This window comes from Mirounga angustirostris, unplaced genomic scaffold (genome assembly GCF_029215605.1).
Source record: "Mirounga angustirostris isolate CCGP_5_RB_7025 unplaced genomic scaffold, mMirAng1.0.hap1 SCAF_8, whole genome shotgun sequence".
Lineage (NCBI taxonomy): Eukaryota > Metazoa > Chordata > Mammalia > Carnivora > Phocidae > Mirounga > Mirounga angustirostris.
Genome location: NW_026991716.1, coordinates 94,885,266 through 94,903,124, shown reverse-complemented (window position 1 = coordinate 94,903,124; position 17,859 = coordinate 94,885,266). Strand labels below are relative to the sequence as shown.

The window sequence follows — 17,859 nt, the reverse complement described above, 5'->3', positions numbered from 1 at the left end:
TGATACTATATTGACAGCATTTTTAAAAAGATTTCATTTATTTGTTTTAAAGAGACATAGAGAGAGATTGCAAGTGGGGGGGAAGGCCAGAGGGGGAGAGAGAGAGAATCTCAAGCAGACTCTGCACTGAGCATAGAGCCCAACATGGGGCTCCATCTCACGAGCCTGAGATCATGACCTGAGCTGAAATCAAGAGTCTGACGCTCAAGCGACTGAGCCACCCAGGCACCCCTATTGACTGTATTTCTAAACAAAGTATTCCTAAAATAAAGCAAAGGCAATAACAGCAATATATTCAATCATGTCTTTATTTCCTATAATATATAGTTCCCCAGTTACAAAAAGGAAAAACTTTTAGATGTTAAGGACTCCTAGGAAATGAACTTTTTAAGATGAGACAAAACAGATTACAGTGTAAGCAAATTCATGGGAGGACCTGCTCTCTCTTCACAGGTAGCGGTTCCTGATGTATTCTCGGTACATGGAGGTGTCTTCTTTTCCAAGGGGCTGCATGATACCTTGACTGGCCTGGATGTGGGCTTGGAAGATCTCTGTAGATTTTCTGTCTACTCTTGGAGGCTGAACTTCATAGATGTTGTCTTGCGAGAAAGCGGAGATAGGTGTTCTATAAAAGGGAAGAGAAGACAAGGCTGCGTTAAAGAAAATAAAGTGAAGGACCCACAGGGAGCTATGGTCTCAAAGCATTTGAGAGCCGCTGACCTTGACCATGTGGACTTAATAGTAATAAGTGATGGTATTGTCCTCCCCTGTATCCTCTAAGCCGGCTTCGTCTCCTGCCCAGAGGACAGCTGGCCCAGCACCTGCCCAGGGAGTCCTCCCTGAAGCACAGGCTAGGTGGGCACCCCTCCTCTGTCCCTGCAGCCCCAGGCACACCTGTCTGTGCACCCATCTGCCTCCCTCACACGACCAGACTACCTTTAGGTGGGGGCTGTACATTTTTTGCTCCTTGACACATCATAGGAACTCAATTTTTTTTGTTATATTAATTTTGTATCCTATAACTTTATTGAATTTGTTTATTAGTTCTAAGGGTTATCTATAGTTTTTAAAGGAAGATTTAGTAGGAATCCGTGAAGTAAGGGATATGAATTCCTTCCTCACATTGATAAGAAGAGCAAATGAGTTTATACGTATAAAGCGCTCACTTAGCATAATGCCGGGCACACTGTAAGTGGTCAGTAAATGTGAACTATTATTAATAAATACGGGTGCATAATTCCTTATCTGCAATTCTGAAATCCTAAAAGCTTTAATAATCAAATGTTACTTTGAGGGTAAAACCTGACCCAACTGAAATTCATTTGGTGGCATATCCTAACCTGAACTAACAATATTCATCCCACTTTGTGTGAATATTAATGTGTTTAATTAACAGACAAGTCCTCAGATCACACTGGGGATGTAGCATCCTGTTATGCTAACACCCCCAAAATTGTGAATTCTGAAACACATCTGGCCTCAGGCTTTTGCTGAGGGATTGTAATCTGCAAGAGGCAGCTTCCTTCCTTTCTGGGGTATTGAAAAAGCACCCAAGAATCTCTTTACTCAAAAATATCCCTCCATTCCCAACCACCCAGCCTAATTCAATGCATGAAATTTCCTTCTACCCACTGGAGAAGGTGCTGTCTCCAGAAAGGCCTTGTCAAAATGCAGTTTGGTGTCTGACACGACCTTTACTCATTGAAGACTGAGCACCTCCCTAGTTATTCTACCCTTAGCTGAGAGCAGGCCTTTGAGGGATGAGTCGGTCAGCCAAGTCAGGTGTGATGCAGAGTGAGCATGTCTGTAGAGTGTGAATGGAAGGTCAAGAAGGGGCCACTGATGGGGAGGACAGACAATGAAAATGGTGTTGTGAGGGACTGGTATACAATGACAACACATTCCACCACGTAGCCCAGGGCTGTCTCTGTGAGGTGGGCACTTCTTACACCAGGGCACTAAGATAACACAGAGAGAGAAGATCCGGAGAATCTGTTCTGCTGAGCTGGACCCTAGCTTTGCTCATCATACCAGAGGTGTCAGGAAGGCATCCTGGGTGTGTGGCTATTTGGTTATGGGGACCCCTGCGGCCGGGGGAGATTCTCTGATGTCAGGAGCAGAATTAGGCCTGCGTCCCAGCTAGGCCCGGCCTTGGGATGTCAACAGTTCAAAAGACATCAGGAAATGCAGACACACAGTGGAAGACAGGAGTTGTACAGGAACTCCCCCATCCTCTTAGGACACATTACCATCAAATGGGGGTCTTTCTTACCCAGAAAACAGTCAAGGTAGCTCACTGTGCTTTGTCTTTACCTGAAACACTAACACATCCTGCCATGGCTGGAGATGTATTAAATTACGTTAAAATAAAATATAACTGGAGGTGGAGTATTCTTTCTGCAAGCCAACCTCAATTGTTTTCACCTCAGGATAGTATATTTCAACTCAAATTTGGTATATAGTTTGTGAAATGCTCCCATTTTTTTAAAGCACTTAAATAATTTCACACAATCTTAGAACGTGACCTTATTTAAGTAAATAAAAACCAAAGGAAAATGATTTAAAGTTAAAAAAAAATGAAAGACAAAGGTGAAAGAATCCTGAGGTGTCTGAATCTCAAATCTGTCCTCCAGCCTGGCTGCAGTGCTTTCTTCAAAATACATGAGTTACAGTTATTCTGATGTCTGGAGAGAGCACATTATAATGGTGAACAATTAGGATGATTAATAATATGAACTCTTCTCCTCAATTTTCACAAAAACATAGTAACTCTCCAGTCATTTACATAATTCACACTGAAATGCTAGAATTCTTTAATGATAGATAATATTCAGGATCAAACCTTTTTAGCCTGAACCTTTAAAATGAAGATTCCAAAATAAATAAATAAATAAATAAATAAATAAAATAAAATGAAGATTCCACTATGGTTTTTAGAGATTGTCATCAAAGTACCAGTCATAGACAGCAACTACCCCTGACACCACACCATCTACACCTGTCTAGTGTCTTCAACTTCTCAAATCCCTTTTACATGTATGATCTTACTTAATTTTCACACTCATCCTGGAGGCAGGAAGCATTGGGATTATACCCTCCATGCCACAGAGGAGATATTTAAAGTCAATTTAAAAATGGGACTAATGGTTTCTGTCCCGTCTTTGAAGCCAGACCTTTGCCCAGAACCCTTTGTGCATTAAGGACGACCTCTCTGGCAGAAATCACACCAGACATTCAACAGATATAGGAAGATACCGTCTGGGTACTAAACCTTCCTGGGTTGAGAAAGGGGAAATGCCAAGTGACCAAGGCATTGTTTGATCCTTCAGAGGTCTCGGCTGACTACACAGGTGGGCCGGCTACGGAATGTCATAGTGCCTGGGCACAGTGACCGCCCATAGATGTGGGGCCAGGACAACCTTGAATGGGGCCAGAGACCAGTCACTTCCACCCAGGGCCTTTGCTTTCTGACCAGTCCTCACCCTACTTCTTGGTTAACTACCTCACTGCCGCGTGGAGTAATGGAAACCATTACAAACACTAAATATGAAATGCCAGACATCAGCCTGAAATGTCATCAGACTGAGTGGCAGGTGGGTTTAGGGCTCTCGTACCACCTCACTGGGGTTTCAAAACAACGCAGGGAGTCCGAAAATGCATCAACTGTCCCCTTTGTCCTTTTTATTCTTCTAGATTCAAAGTCTATGTTAAACAACAAAGTTGTAATATTAAAATGGTTATTACTGGATTGGGACCAGAAAGATGCATAAGACATACCCAATCTTGTTGGCATAATCAGAAAAATGAAGAGGAAGAAACCGATTCACAGATAAACTTTTGTTTCTTCATTTTACTCAGATGTCAAGAAGTCAGTGACGATGAGCTCCCCACGGTCTTAAGGCAGTGGTTCTCCAGGTGTGGTCCCCAGACCAGGAGCATTAGCATCACCTGGGAACTTGTTAGAAATATAAATTCTCAGGCCCTACTCCACACCTACTGAATCAGAAACTCTGAGCGTGGGGCCTGGCAAAGATGTTTAGCCTCCTGGTGATTCTGACACTTGCCAAAGCTTGAGACTCTTTGGTCTAACCAAAATATATCTAAAATGCTAAAGAACATCTTATTTGTGGGCAGTCAGCAGCACTGAACACTTGTAAGCAAGAAATCTCTTTTCAAATGATATACTACCCCTAGCCCTCCATCAAGAATCATAACTTGACATTTAATTGTAAATATACGAGCAGTAATATTAGATGCACCACACATTTCCTAATGAGGAGATACGTCTGATTTCCCCATTAGCTTACACATTTCCAAGGTGGGAATGAAATACAAAAACATCCAAGACCCTCATAAGGGGCTGCTGGTCAGCACCTTGTCTCTGAGGGTATTGGAGGGAGATGGATAACCCAGTAATGCTTTCAGTACTACATGGAACAGTCTTTTTACTAGCTTAGATGGCATCTGTTTCTAGATAAAAAGACCAGTATTTAAACACTAAATGATGTGGAAATTGTGAAACTACTTACTTTTATTCATTCTAGTAGAGAAAGCTAGCTTATTACTGCACTTTCATGGTGGAAAAAATGGCTCCACTTTTCTCTCCTGACCATAAACAGAGGGGGATTTTGTTTTCAACTTCTCCTCACAGCCCCCAAAGACCTCCTGCCCCTAATTCAAATGGCAGTAGTATTTCTGGAGATAAAATATTATAATTACAAATGTGCAGGCTCATTTCTTTTTATCTACAGAACCTAGCTCCATCTTCAAAGAAGAGCTTTGTATTTCCCCTCAAGGAATGTTACAATCTTATTTAAAATAATATATTTGCCAATTCATTTATGGGCTGCTTAACCCATACTGCTCAGTGTGCTCAAACACCAAGGACTGATGACACCTGGCCTTCGCTGCAGTTCCCATTCACAGAAGAGAAACACTTCAGGCAGAAATTCATAAGGCACACCACATGTTTTTAAAGAACATACTTATTGATGCCCTTTTATGCTCTTTCTTAAACGTGGTCTTACTCATTTGGTTATAATATGACCATGTCTGATAATAACCTATCTTACCCTTGGATGCAGAACTAATGTTTGAGTCCCTTTTAAAGTTCAATTCCTACTGAGGCTTATTTCCTAACACATACTGAATACTTAATAAACAGGTTGATCTGACAAGAAAATATTTAATTGGTCAGACTGACATGTCTTCTGAATTTAGTTACGTCCCGGTAATTTGTGGCTGGTGAAAGAAAAACGGGACGATATTTGTATAATTTCAATAATATTATACATGTGATACTTGCGCATCTGTTAAAATCTTCTGTTTTTCCTATGATTATCATTCTGGCATACATCAAACCCCATTCGGCATTTCCAGAAAATTTAGTAATGGTTCTGATCACAGAATCTCTTTCCCTTCTGTTGCTATCAGTTTTCTGTTTCTTTCACAGCACCAAACGATTCTTTGTTGGTCATAACTGATCCTTAGGTCATTTCTTTCATTATTTCCTCTACTTTCTGAGAGAAAACTATAACAAGGGCAGGTTCAAAATTGATCAGATGCTCTGGTCTCAGTGGAGTAAAACCTCAGCAAATGCCTTAAAAGCACCAGCCCTTGATTATTCATCTATTTGTCTTTCTACAGGTTTTATAATTTCTATTAGAAAATAATAGCCCTTATCACCTAACCAGCAGAGGGGTCTATGGTACACATCACCATGAAATAAATTTCTCTCTTTCTAGCCTTTACTACTGCTCAGAGCTTTCAGCCCTCGGTGTGTGGATGCCAACCTAACATTTTTTTTTTTTTTGATCATCCATTGCTTCTCTTTAGTTGCCTTATTAGGTTGCTTGTATCCTTCCAATAATGTACTCTTATAGTGAAGCCTAGTCATGAATCTATTTTACCAAGATGCTGTGGTGAGAATGTGTTTGCTTTATCATGTAAAATCTCAAGAGAATGTGGCATATTACTCACATTCTGTGCATAAGTATAGACACCTAAATCCAAAACGTAGCTCTCAAACTGCACTTGTCCAATATGGTAGCCATTAGCCACATGTGGCTATTCAAATTTACTTAAAATTAAATAAAATTTAAAATTAGTTCCTCAGTAGCACTGGTCACATTTCAAGTGTCTGACAGCCACATGCAAGTCATGGCCACTGTTGGACACTGTAGATATCGAATATTTCCATCATCACAGAAAGATCTATTGGACAGACTGTTTTTGAACCTCTTTCCTATAATTTTTTCCTCACAAATTCTGGGTAATTTTAGGTCTTTCTAAGCCCATTACCCTAATATATCTCTGTATGGCATTTATCACACTCTGATCTTTTATTTATGTATTTATATACTTACTAGGAATACGAACTCCATTTTGATCACCTCTTTATCTCCAATGCCCAGAAGAGCATCTGGCATATGGTAAGTGCTCAAAAGTTACTCACTGAATGAATGAATGACCTCTAGTTAAGGAATAAGATTTTATCTTGGGTTTCTAAATTCAGAACCTAAATTCAGTGTGATTTGGATTACTTGAGATGATAGGAAAGCTAGGGTTTCCCATCAGAAGCCTTGCTCTTCAGTTCCTTTCTTCAGATAATCCGTAAGTGGACAAGGAAACTGAGGGCAAGCTGGAGTGCCTTCTAGTGGGGTAAAGCTATCAAAGTTGCTCAAAAACAATGGTGAGGCAGAAGGGGTGGGTCCTTACCCTCTAGAGGTGAGAAAACAGTGACTCAGGCAGATTAACGAAGTTATTAAATGGGCTGAAATCAAGAGGAACATGTCAATCTTCAAATCACCTCTAATACAACAAAAGACAAAATACACCCCTCTATTGGGATCTGAGAAAGCAGGCACTGCCTCTATTCACTTTTACATACCTTTCATGCCAATTTCGACACCGGAAATACAGGTAAGCCCTCCTTATTTGCTGCCTTGCCCCTCTAGGATACTTTCACATGTCTTTGGGTATATACATGTGATACCATAGAGTGAAGGTGATGGGCTTGAGGGGCCAGTGCTTACCCATTATTGGGAAATTAAGCCATGTTAGTAGTTGCTGGTGACATTCTAAACATTATCAAGGTAAAGAAATTAATTTCCTTTTTATTCCTACTAAAAGACAGGAAGTCTATATTAACACACAAAATGCTATGAATCTATGGGACCCATGGGTGGCTCAGTCAGTTAAGCCTTTAACTCTTGATTTAGGCTCAGATTGTGATCTCAGGCTCATGAGATTGAGCCCTGCATTGGGCTCCACGCTTAGCGGGGAGTCTACTTCTCTTCCTCTCCCTCTGCCCCTTCCCTTGCTTGTACATGCACACGCTCTCTCTCAAATAAATAGATCTTTTTAAAAAAATGCTATCAATCTAATATATGATCCCTAACAAAGTCCAATTATTCAGCCTTATCATGCCACTGAAAGCTAATGAGCATGTCACAGAATAATGAACAAATCTGATTTCTTTATATACAAACATTTTCAAATCCTTTTAATAGCTGCTATTATAACAAGATGATTGGGCTGTCCTGCAGCAGAGACACTGAAAGGGAGGTTGGAAATCTCATAGGCAGGTTAAAATTCATTAAGGAGAAGAGGACAATAATGCCAGTCTTTAAACAATCTACCACAGAAGAAGCAAAAAGCGGTGATGAGAAGGAAGTGAAGAATATAATCTGTGATGGTGGAACATAAAATGTATAATCTCACACACCAGAGATGCAGGCTGCTCGGTCTGTATATGAGGCCCTTCAAAGGCTCAGCACTAAGGAACCTTGACTCCACACAGTAGGCTAGGTCTTTAAAGATTTGGACAGGAGAGGAGTAGGTGGCTTTTTGGTAATGGAGAGAGCACGAAGACAGCAAAACCCTTCTTGGGTGTGTTTCTCAAACACTCATCTGCCTTCAACCTGTCAGGAGCCATGTCAATGACAGGCCACCCAGAAAGCACTGCAGTCTCACAGAAAAGGAAGATTTTATGCCTAAACCTAAGCAACAATACAGAACAATTATTTATAGAACATGATGACCTTAATATATCTCAAAAAATATATGCATGTGTCACATCTAAGGCTGCTAAAATCTATCTTTTGAAGACTCATTTGTCATTTTTCATCAGATCCACTAGATGAAGAAATAGCATATGTTTACACACAAACATGCTACATATATAAAATATTTATATATAATATAGATTGATGCTCATATACACTAAAATATATATTTATGCTTATGTACATTATATATATATACATATACATGTATTCTTTCAACACAATGCTGTGGGAAGGGCAATCCATATATTTCATCCCTCCCCACAAAATGATGTATTTCATATGAGCCCACGTGAACTCATTTTTACCATGTCCATTTTATGGACATTTACAATGTGCAGATACTGGAACAAAAAGTATAGCTGATGAGCTTCTGGGGTAATGGAGCCAGTAAATTTAGATAACATATTGTAATATTTACTATTTCTTAGATAGAGTTGGAACATCTTGCTCTTAAAATGTGACTTTTTATATTGTTATATATAAAAGAATCAATGTAATACACATAAGGGCCTTAAAGGCTGTTATAGGTTTGTCAGGGTAAAGGTTTTGGTGATATGACATCACTGCCTTATATATATGTCAATTAAACATAAAAAATTAACAATGTTTACCCAATATTTACCATGGAAAAACTACTGTGCTTCAGAATTATCAATGCATTTCATATTGTTATTGCAAAATAAAACACAGATACAGGAAACCACACAAAACAGACACATAGAAATATTATAAGGTGAACACCACCCAGGTCAAAAAACAGAAATTTTGGCAGCTAAGCCCCTTCCATGTGCCCCATTCCCATCAAAACCACAGTAGCCATTATCCTGACTTGTATAGTAATCACTTCCTTGCACTTCTAAAACGACTTTTTCATTTAAATGTGCATCCCTAGACGTTAGTTTAATCTTGCCCATTTTCAAAAGTGTGATATGCCTTTTAATCTACAGATTCTCTCTCCTTTCTTTTCCTTACAGTTCATCAGTTGAAGAGTCCAGGTTGTAGAGTTTCTCTCAGCCTGGATTTTGCTGACTGCATATTTATAATGCAGTTCAAAATGTTCCTCTGTCCTTTATATTTCTGCAAGTCAGCAATTGCCTCCAGAAGCTTGGTGAGAATTTGCTTCAATTGCTTTGGCAAGTCTAAAGGTGGTGGTATGCTGTTTCATCAGGAGGGCCATACTGTCTTAAGTTGTTTATCTCTTTTGATGTTAACAGCCAATAATGCTCAATGCCTACATCTGTTAACACTGGGGATTGCAATGCTAATTATTTCTTTTTCATTAATTAGTTGAAACACTGTTATTTTTTCTTTTTACAGATGCTTTCCCGCACCTCTTATTTGGTTATTCAGTGGTATAATTCATACGATTCAAAGTGTCATATACTTGATTCTTTTTCCCTTTATTTTCCAGTTTTCTGGATAATGAAATGATTCCCTACAGTCCTTCCAAAGTGATTAGGATTTTTTTTTTAAATTATAAACTCACGGATTTAAACATATTTGATGAGTTCCATTCCACTGCAATTATTATTACTATTGAAGTTCAAATCATCCTATCTTTGTCCAGTGGGAGCCTCTTCAAGTTCACTCCTGAGTCCTCTTGATATGACCCCAGCAATCTTTAATAACTTTCTTGCTATTTGGATTGACAAGATGTTTTAGGATCCTTTGTCCATTACCTGACACTGACCTGGAATCAGCTACTTCTCCCAGAGCTCTGGTTCCTTTTAGCGGCGAATTGGTTATTTTAAGACCACAATGTGGGTACTAGAGATTCTCCTTGTTCCTGGGCCACTGTATGTATACATGCAGGTACCTACACATTTACCTGTGTGTGTTTATGCCATGCTGGAGAGAATCCTGCTTCTCAGGGACAAAGAGGATGACAGAATTAGAACAGCCCATAATTATTTGATTTATCCCATATTGAACCTATATCAGCACTAGAATAACAATACTACCACCACCAATATGATTCCTGGAGACACTCTATCTGCCTATGCTCCCCGCAGTACCTCCCCATTTTTTCACATACTATACTCTCCCCCTTTTAACCAGCATTTTGATTCTATGAGTTTATAATTCACAGTGGTCTTTATGTCACTGCCTCTCTAGTCATTTTGATTGTCTCAAGCTCCTTCTCCTCTACATCCCACTGGAAGGCCTCATGGGAACAATATGCCGAGTTCTTACTTGTAACAGTTTATCTCTGCTTTCATACTTAAAAGATTTGGAAATAATATCCTCAGCTCACATTTCTTTCCCTTGAGAATCCTAAATATATTACTCCATTTTTTTATATAAAGAGTTACATGTAAAAAATCTGATGATCTAATTTTTTTTCCCTTAGAAGTCTTTCCTTTGGTTTAGATATCTAAAGGATTTTTTTTTTCCCTTTCAAGTCTAGTTTACTTACTATACTGTATCATTCTGGGTTACCACTCTCATGTATGTGGTGTGCTCTCTCAATATATAGTTTTAAGTAGCTATTTCAGAAGGGTTTTTTTGGCATTACAGTTTTTAGTATTTTTTTTGTTCTCTAAGATTTATTTATTTATTTTGGAGACAGAGAAAGTGGGGGGTGAGGAGGTGCAGAGGGAGAGGGAGAGAGTCAAGTAGACTCCCCACTGAGAGCAGAGCCCAGCACGGGGCTCGATCCCATGACCCTGAGGCATGACGTGAGCCGAAACCAAGAGTTGGACACTTAACAGACTGAGTCACCCAGGCGCCCCTAGTATTTTTTTTGGTTTCCTTGATTTTTCTTCTTCATAACTCTAATTATCCATAGTAAATCTTCTTTGCCTATTGCCAGTATCTGACACTTTCTCTTAAATCTTTGTTTTTCTTCTTTTCTTTTTGCATTTTTAAGTTTTGTATTTTAAGCACATTTTGAAACAACACACTTCAGTTTTGCTCTCTTTTACTGATGTCTTCCTGGCATGCTTTCACGGTCTGCAGGGAAACATCCCTGCTCTGTCTTCTTCTCTTCTTCTCATCACTTTATATGACATTGGATCTTGATACTTTTCTGATGCTCATTATGCAAAATGAGTTTTCCTGAACCTTTAGAAGGTGTAGTTCAAGAAAATCTGAGCGACTTGACAGAACTCCCTCTTGGGTTGTTTTTGTGAAGTATTCAAAACCATGGCACACTGCTTTCTGAGATGTCCTGCACCTCTTCCCTTTCTCTGCTTTTCTCTTTCCTTCGTGTCTACTATCATTGTCCTGCTCAATTTTGACTCCATGGGGAATCAGATGGGTCCCCTGACCTGGAAGGGAGCTTTGGTGGTTTGGTTTCAAACATTTATGTGGCCCAGACTGCCTCAGCTCCTTTCAGAACCCACCCAGAAGCCCCTGCACTCAGCTGGCACGGAATCAGGTAAAACCCCTCCCAGTTTCAGCTGCTGTGCTCAAATTGGCCTGTAGTGATCTCCTGTTAGCTATTCACATGTGTCAGATACCCTGTTGTTCCTTCCTTGTTCCTTCCTCTTGTATAAACCCTGATAAAATGCAAGTCTGGTGGCTCTTCCTTCCTCTTGTATAAACCCTGATAAAATGCAAGTCTGGTGGTTTACCACCACCGCCTGCTTATATTTAGGGATTTGTGGGGATATCTTATCACAGAGTTTTGAGGTAAATGCCTATGGGTATTTGGTTTTGCTACCCGGTTGTTCAGTTTTTTGTGAGGATTCAGAGTTTAAAACTATGTTGTTGCTGTCTTCTTCCCAGAACCAACTAGGCATAGCTATATTTTTAGGGCGGGGGGGAGAGGCAGAGGGAGAGAGAATCTTAAGCAGGCTCCATGCCCAGGGCAGCGGAGTCTGATGCAGGGCTGGATCTCAGGATCCTGATATCATGACCTGAGCCAAAATCAAGAGTTGGATGCCTAACCAACCGAGCCACCCAGGCGCCCCTAGACATGGCTATTTTTTTTTTTTTAAGATTTTATTTATTTATTTGAGAGAGAGAGAATGAGAGAGAGAGAGCACATGAGAGGGGGGAGGGTCAGAGGGAGAAGCAGACTCCCTGCCGAGCAGGGAGCCCGATGCAGGACTCGATCCAGGGACTCCAGGATCATGACCTGAGCCGAAGGCAGTCGCTTAACCATCTGAGCCACCCAGGCGCCCTAGACATGGCTATTTTTAAAAGAATATTTTTCATCTATCTCCAAAGCTGATCTCTAAATTTGATACATCGCTGCCTGCATGGCTAGACTGTCCTTGCTGCCGAGCTAGACACTGCCACAACACCTCTGCTCAGCCAGGGCTGCTCTGCGGGCAAGTCTTCTCCAGCCTGATTGCCGCTTCTACTCCGTCAGGACTTGCTCTCCTCCAAGACAGCGGTATACTACAGACGTCCAGATGTGGCGGCTATTCAGTGATGCAGAGACGGGGGAAGTAGGCAGAAGGTGGTGGAGCCCTTCATCTTCTGGTTCACCTGCAGCAGCAGTCCAAGCAGAGTTAGGAAAATCAGTTGTTCTTCTACTGCAGTGGATGGGAGACGGCTAGTATACCAGTTAGATTTGGGTCATGGAGCTTAGGGGACAAGGCAGCCCTCCAGGGGGCTGCCCAAGGACCTTCCTCCACTATCTGAGCAGGGTGCCTTCACCATTCTGGCCTGATGCGAGTGATGGCTGCTAGTGCAAACGGCGGCTGTATGTTTCCTATCTTCTCCCTTTCTGAGAGTTTTTATTTTCCTTTGCAACCATTGTATATTGGGAGCAGACAGGAAGTCTTTTTGTATATAGGTCAGTAGATTACAAGAAGCTTCATCTGGACCTGATAAAGACAGCTGCACAGAACCTCGAGATCATGGGCGTTGAATGGGGTGCAGTATCGTATGGGGGAGGAAGTGGGTTCCACCGACAGCATAGGAGTGTGCATGGATACCTGGGTGGCTGGAGGGGCAGACTGTGACAGATAACAGCATTTACATTCCCTCATATCTACCTGAACTCCCCCCTTCTAGTGTGCAGGAGCTGAAAAGTGAAGAAAAAAAAAAAAATCCCAGACTCCCTTGTAATTTGGGTTCAAAATGTGGTTTAGGTTCTACTCACCACTTGTAGTCACAGGAGGCTTTGATTTAGAACTGAGTCATATGGAGAGAAGTGAGCTCTCGGGTATCATCAGTTCAACAGACTGCGGCAAAGGCAACACGTTCTTAAGTTGGCCGCAGTGGTGGCAGCTTCCTGATGAGAGCTGAGGTGGCCGGTTGCATCTAGCAGCTACCTGGGATAGTTTCCCAATTAGGGCAAATGCAGAAGGCACTCTGAGGGTTTGCCATATGCTTTGGGGAGTTGTTCCTCAAAGCTCGGTCTAGAGTTTTTTGCTCAGCCCTCCAGTGATTCTGAAAGTCACTTTAAATCTTATAATAAATCACTTTCGGTTTAATCTTCCTAGAATGGATTATGTTTTCTGCAACTGATCTCTGACCAACAGAGTCAGCCAATGAACAAAACGCAAACAGCTCCGGCTCTCGCTTGCTTTACCAAGGGGCAGGCAGCCAGCCTTCCCAGGTGAGCCCTGTTCCTAAATGGTCCTAGCAGGAAGGGGATCCTTCCAGCACTTGGGCATGTGTACGCTTGCTGCCCGAGGAGACAGAAGGGACAGTCTACCAGAAGCACACTGATGAGCAATGCTGGTACTTTCTATATTTTGGCCATACCCACTGATATTTTTGTTCGTCCACGTATGGCAGAACGACATTGCACATTCTCTCTGAGAACTGTCAAATAAAAATGTCATTTGTGTTTTTAAAAGAACGTTTGGGTTCAATGAATCATGAAACACTACATCAAAAACTAATGATGTAATGTATGGTGATTAACATAATAAAATAAAATTAAAAAAACATTTGGGTTTAGAGAAATGAAGAGGGAAGATTTTCAGATCTAAAATATGTAAAAGGTTCCAATTTAGGATACAATTTATAAACTGTATGGTTTCCCTCCCATTTGTAGCACACGTTATCTTCGTATAAAAAGAAACGCAGTTTTCCCTCTATTTCAGCTATGTTTTATTACAAACACCAGAAGAGCAGCCAGCGATATTTGGCTGCATTGTTTTGCAGGCTATAACCTGAACATTTCAGCTGGTGTATAATGTGAGCACACTTGGCTTTGAGCCACAGGCAACAGGGGCTGGTTATCCTGCACAGCACTGGGGCTGTCCTGCCAACAAAGGACAGGGTGCACATCAAGCACATAACAGCTGTTCTCAAAGGGCAAAGAACGTAACCTCACCTCCCAGAGTCAGCTCTTCCCTGCCTGTATGCAGGCCCGGACTCTCCCTCGGGGCAACCGGTCATCCATCAGACACTACACAGTGACCTCTGGGAACGATGTGTCCCACCTGTCCTCAAACTTCCTGGAACAGCAGCAGCAGTGGCCTGTCACTCCTGAAAACTCAGGCCAATGGGTTACAGTATGGTCATGTGTCTCTTCTCCCTCACAGAGGTGATGACACCCGACTTACATTCTTCATGTCCACTTGGGTATTTTTACCTTTTCGATTTACCAAATGCTACCACTGAGTTTGATATATCACATCATCACATCTCTTGTATCCTGCATCTTTTTTTCTAATGAACTTTTTATTTTAGAACCTCTTGAGACTTGTAGAATCATTGTGCAGAGTACAGAGAGTTCCCACATAGCCACACCCAGTTTCCCCGATTATTCCCACCTACGAGTCTGGGACGTCTGTTGCCATTAATGAACTGATATTGACACATTATTATTAGCTAAAGTCCATATGTGTCCTTTTCTGGTCCATGGTCCCTTCAAGGTCCATTACATTTAGTCATCATGTCACCTTAGTTTCTTCTTGGCGGTGACAGTTGATTTTCCTTGTCTTTTGATGGTCTTGATAGTTTTGAAGAGTACTTAGCCGGCATCTTTTCAAAGTTGTCCTTCACTTTACTAACAAGGAGAATCAGAGAAAATGGTCTTTTGGAAGAAGGTATTAGATGGATCATGAGCCTTCAAAACAAAACCTAGCAGTCCTGAGTTTTCAGAAAGACTCCAATGGCTTTATCTCTGTCCATGCTCATCTGTGATGGAAAGTTGGGTACGCTGCCTGGTGGATATGTGGACAGCTGCTGAGGGAATGCCTACGGAGCAGGGGCTCCCCAACCTGGCTGATCATTACATTCAAGTGGAGAACTTTATAAAGCAGAGATTCCCAGCCCTGGCCCAGAGGTACTGAATCAAAATCTCTACCAGTAGGGTCTTAAATTCTGTATTTTGTATCTCTTTAAAAAATAACAATAATGCTAATTATGTTTTTGATATAGAAAATTATAAAGCATGGCCCATAGTCTGTTAGTATTATTAATATAAATAAAAGTATGTGTAGAAAATTTAAAGAGTAACCAAAAGTCCAAAATGAAAAGTGAATGCTTCCCTATAAACTATTTAACCATTTTCTAGGGATATTTTGGTTGTTCCACTTCTATTGTTGCCTTTGTTTGCTTTGGGATTTGTATTCCAGCAAGTTTCCTAAGATATTCTGGTGTCATCAGAAATTCAGAACTCAGCACTACAGAAGAAATTCACAATTCAGCTATGGAGGGACAGAGTGGCCCTTTCAGAATGACATCCTTTATAAAACCATCAAGCCCTGCTCTCCCCCTGCCTCCCCTGAACAAGTTAGCTCTAAAGCCATTAGATGGGGCAGAGCAAGGAGAGGTGGCCTGTGACAGCCCGTGGGTGTCCAAGCCCAAGGGGGGTGAAGAGGGCATCCACACCAGGAGGGAAGGCTCGAAGTGGAGAATCAGAGCCCAAGCAGGGGAAGGAGGGCGTCCCTACAGAGGGCAGGTTGAGGGGAGTTAAGGCCTTAGTGGGTGAGGAGAGTATCCACGTGTAGGGGCAGCCTGAGGTGGTATGTCAGGGCCTGAGCAGGGAGAGGTAGGTATGGATATCCATGGGGAGGGGTGGCCTGGGGTCCAAGGGAATGAAGAGGCCATTCATGAGGGTGGGTACCTTTGCAACAGAAGTCAGAGCCCGAATGGAGGGCATCCATACGGGGAAAGGGGTAGGTGTAATGGTGATGGAAGACTGATTATATCAGAGGGGTTAATCAAATAAATAAACATAATAAGGGTAACAGGAGCCAAGTTTCTCACTGTTGAAGAAAGGAGCCACTAATATGGAAAGGGAGAAGGACAGAAACCCTGGATACCCTACAATTAGAGGTATCAACATGAACTTACAGATTTAAATATATGTAATTTAAATTTAGTATATTTATAAATATATACACTTGTATTATGTAATATATAAAAACATGTATGTAGTATATACTTGTATATACATATATGTATATTTGTGCACATGTCTGTAATTTATACATATGCCTATACATATTTACACAGATACATATGCAAATGTGTGCGTGTCTTTTGAGTGGGCTTGGGAGCAGCAACATCCCCCTCAATAGCAACAGACACACCTAGTGCCCAGACCTTGGCTTTTATATCATTTTCCACTAAAAAGAACCAGGATCCTTGGAGAAATGATTGATCTCAGGGCTGGGGCAGGCAAAGAACATGATGAGCTTAGAACATCTTGTGCCAGAAATCAAGGGAAGTGTTCAAAGAATGATGAGGACATGTCCAAAGAACACAGGAGCCAGGCTGAAGGGGCTCAGGTGAAACTTGGGACAATTTGAGCATCAAAATAAATAAGGACTGTAACAGATTACATCCCATTTAATAAAATAGAAAGCCAAGACCTCATACTGAGAGAAATAACTAAAAAACTTCTAAGTCTGATAAAGAACAGGATATTTACATAGTTTCAAAGTATCTCCCACAAAATGTTCATCGATTAAAAGAAAAAAGATCACCTTCATAGGGGAAAAGCCCAGAAGATGCCGCTTTTAACCAAGGTATGGCAATAGAGATCATTAGCAATGGGACAAATTGATATTGTGTGCCACCTGATAGGATGCAATGGAAAGAACCCACCATCATCACTTCTGTGATATTTCTGCATGTATTCATTTTGTACCTTCAGTCAACAAACATTTTCTATGTCATAGTTTCTGGGGGTCAGGTGATTGTGGTTGAAGTCAGAGTTGGTTAGGGTGACAGTCAACTTACAAGGTTTAACCAGGGCTGGAGAATCCACTTCCAAGCTCACTCAACATTGTTGGTAGGCCTCAGTTTCTCACTGGCTGTTGGCTAGATGCTTCAGTGGCTATGTAGACCTATGCATAGGGCTGCTCATGACACGGAAGCTTGCTTCACACAGAGCAAGTGATCCAAGAGATTACTTCACAACTTAATCACTTCTGCTACATGCTCTGCATCACAAAGATCAACTCTGGTATCAGGTGGGAGAAGAATGTATAAGGGTGGGGATAACAGGAGGTGGGCCAATTTGAAGGTTGGCTATCACACTGCTGAAGGTTCATAACCTGAAGATAATCATGAAACCCAAATCCTTGGCTACTCCACAAAATAATTGGCCTGTATCTGTCGAAGTGACAAGGTCATGAAAATCAAGGAAGAATGGGGAACTGTTGCAGAGTGGAGAGACTAAAGCAACCTGACGACTAAATGCAACGTGAGATGCGAAACCAGATCCTTTTGGAATTAAGGACATTACTGGAACAACTGGCAAAAACTTGAATGGGGTCAGGGGATTAGCTGGTAGCAATGTATTGATGTTCATTTCCTGATTTTACTAGATTGTAAATTGTGATTTTGTTGGAGAATGCTCTTATTTATAGGAAATGCCCACTCAACTGCTAAAGAGAGAGAGAGAGAGAGAACATCAGGTCTGAAA

General features: G+C 41.2%; 1 protein-coding gene across 6 annotated transcripts in view; it reads right to left on the bottom strand.

Moving 5' to 3' along the window:
- Positions 1-290: 290 nt before the first annotated feature.
- FIG4 (FIG4 phosphoinositide 5-phosphatase) overlaps positions 291-17,859 on the bottom strand; it is a 128,826-nt gene continuing 111,257 nt past the window's right edge. For 4 of the 6 annotated variants that reach the window (XM_064597989.1, XM_045865298.3, XM_064597990.1 and 1 more), the window contains one exon: positions 291-625. In XM_064597989.1, the coding sequence (XP_064454059.1) occupies positions 448-625 (178 nt within the window). In that variant the 3' untranslated portion in view covers positions 291-447. Of the gene's footprint in view, positions 626-14,460; positions 14,989-17,859 lie in introns of those variants that run through there. The other 2 variants (XM_045865300.3, XM_045865299.3) reach the window with 2 other exon arrangements.